This window comes from Nanorana parkeri, unplaced genomic scaffold (genome assembly GCF_000935625.1).
Source record: "Nanorana parkeri isolate BGI_ZX_2015 unplaced genomic scaffold, ASM93562v1 scaffold81, whole genome shotgun sequence".
In the NCBI taxonomy this organism is placed as follows: domain Eukaryota; kingdom Metazoa; phylum Chordata; class Amphibia; order Anura; family Dicroglossidae; genus Nanorana; species Nanorana parkeri.
Window position 1 is genome coordinate 500,089 of NW_017306349.1, and position 2,212 is coordinate 502,300.

Here is a 2,212-nt window from a genome sequence, read left to right on the forward strand (position 1 = left end):
TAAATATTGTATACAGAATATCTTTTTTTTTTTTAAGAAGAAGAACATTACAGTCATTTGGTAACGTGATACACTCTCAGCGTATTTTGTTACGTCCCTGTGCAATTTATTCCTTGCATCCTCCATTGCTTCCTCCTTCCATCCCAAGCCTTCTGCACGGTGATGGCCAATGAGAAAAGACGCTTGCAGAGGCGGCACTTGTCACCAGGCAGCGACCGCCGAGCCGCCTTTTAGGACCACGCGGCTTCCAGAGAATATTCATCCTGGAGCACGCAGGCGCTTGTCATTATAAAATCAGAGCCCCGTGAACAGTGGGGGCCATTGACTGTGAACAGGCAATAGGTGAGAGAGCGACCCATGGCTTCCCCGCGCACAATAACCATTGTCTCCCTTTCAATGGCCCTCGGCCTGTTCTTCGTTTTCATGGGAACGACCAAGCTGACCCCCAGGCTCAGTAAGGACGCCTACAACGAGATGGTAAGGAAGAGCAGACAATGGGAGATGCTGAGGGAAAGTGCAGCGAGGGGAGTGGGAGCAAATGGGTTTTATAAGGGTGGGACGAAAAAAAAAAATGTAATTATTTTTTATTATTATAAAGGATTTATATAACGCCAACAGTTTGCGCAGCGCTTTACAATATAAGGAAGACATTACAATCACAATACAATACAAGACAAGATGGCAAGGAGGGCCCTGCCTCCTGAGAGCTTACAATCTAAAAATCTATTGAATCAATTTCATCTTGGTAACAAAGTATTACATTAATTTTACATTGGTAAGGAATATTTCAGTCCATTTTTTCCCTCAATATTTATATATTAAATTAATTTAATCCTGGCAACAAAATATTCATTCAATTCCATTTTGGGAAATGAATATTAAAGCAATTTGTTTTCTTGGTAACAAAGTATTCATTCCAATCTACTTTGGTAATGAATATTTAAGTCCATTCTTCTCAGTATTTATATATAAAATGAATTTGAATCTTGGTAACAAAGTATTAATTCAATTCTACTTTGGTAATGACTATCTAAGTCCATTTTTTCTTGGTATTTAGATATTGAATTATTTTAATCTTGGTAACAAAGTATTCATTCAGTTCTACTTTGGTAATGACTATGTAAGTCCATTTGTTCTTGATATTTATAGATAAAATTAATTTAATCTTGGTAACAAAGTATTATTTCAAATCTACTTTGGTAATTACTATTTAAGTCCATATATTTTGGTATTTATATATAAAATTAATTTAATGTTGGTAACAAAGTATTCATTCAGTTCTACTTTGGTAAATAATATTTAAGTCCATTTTTTTCTCTGTATTTATATATTTAATTAATTTTATCTTGGTAACAAAGTATTAAATCGATTTTGCGCTGGTAATTAATATTTCAGTCCATTTCTTCTCTGTATTTATTATATTATTTATATTGCATTTATTAAATGAATTTAATCTTGGTAACAAAGTATTAAATTCTATTTGGGAAATTTAATATTAAATCAATTTTGTTTCTTGGTAACAAAGTATTAATTCAAATCTATTTGGCAAATGAATAATGAATCAATTTGTTTTCTTGGTAATTAAATATAAAATGAATTAAATCTTGGTAACAATGGATTGATGGCAAGGTGCTTTCAATGCCTGCCTCCTAACATTATCTGATGACCTCTCTATGCTGTCGTGCTCTATCCAGACCCGGGTGCAATCCCTGTTATGATTCACGCTTCCATGCAGCAGTTCTGCGGCCCGTGATGCATCTTCAGACCTTTTCGCTGCCAGTCATTACGTTTCCGTTTCCGAATTGCCGTCCGGGGTTTTTTATTTATTGTATTTTTTAAAATTATTTTTATATCTTTTGTCACAATGTTTCTTTCATCTCTTTATGTGATCTCACAAATACCACATCCGGCATATGAGATGTTATACGTTTCCTTTTTCTATTTCTGTAGCCAGTCTATGGAAGACGTGAAGCGATATTGACTATTATTTTAATACATTTATTGTTATTATTATTATTATTATATAATATGTACATTAAAAAAAAAGCAAGATGGCTGCCTTAGCAGGACGCTGATGCTTTATCGTGACGAAGAGTTGCTGCATCATGAATCCGGTTCCAGGCCATTGCCCGTGCCTGGAGATGCAGTACGGATCTTAAGTGTATATTACGCAACCCTCCTTCCGGTCCCGGGGCTATTGTGGCTTCTTTGT

General features: G+C 35.1%; 1 protein-coding gene across 1 annotated transcript in view; it reads left to right on the forward strand.

The window, feature by feature from the left end:
* The first annotated feature begins 242 nt into the window (after positions 1 to 242).
* Positions 243 to 2,212, forward strand: part of TMEM35A (transmembrane protein 35A) — a 5,383-nt gene continuing 3,413 nt past the window's right edge. The window contains exon 1 of the mRNA XM_018576990.1: positions 243 to 477. Within this exon, the coding sequence (XP_018432492.1) occupies positions 358 to 477 (120 nt within the window). The 5' untranslated portion in view covers positions 243 to 357. The remainder of the gene's footprint in view (positions 478 to 2,212) is intronic.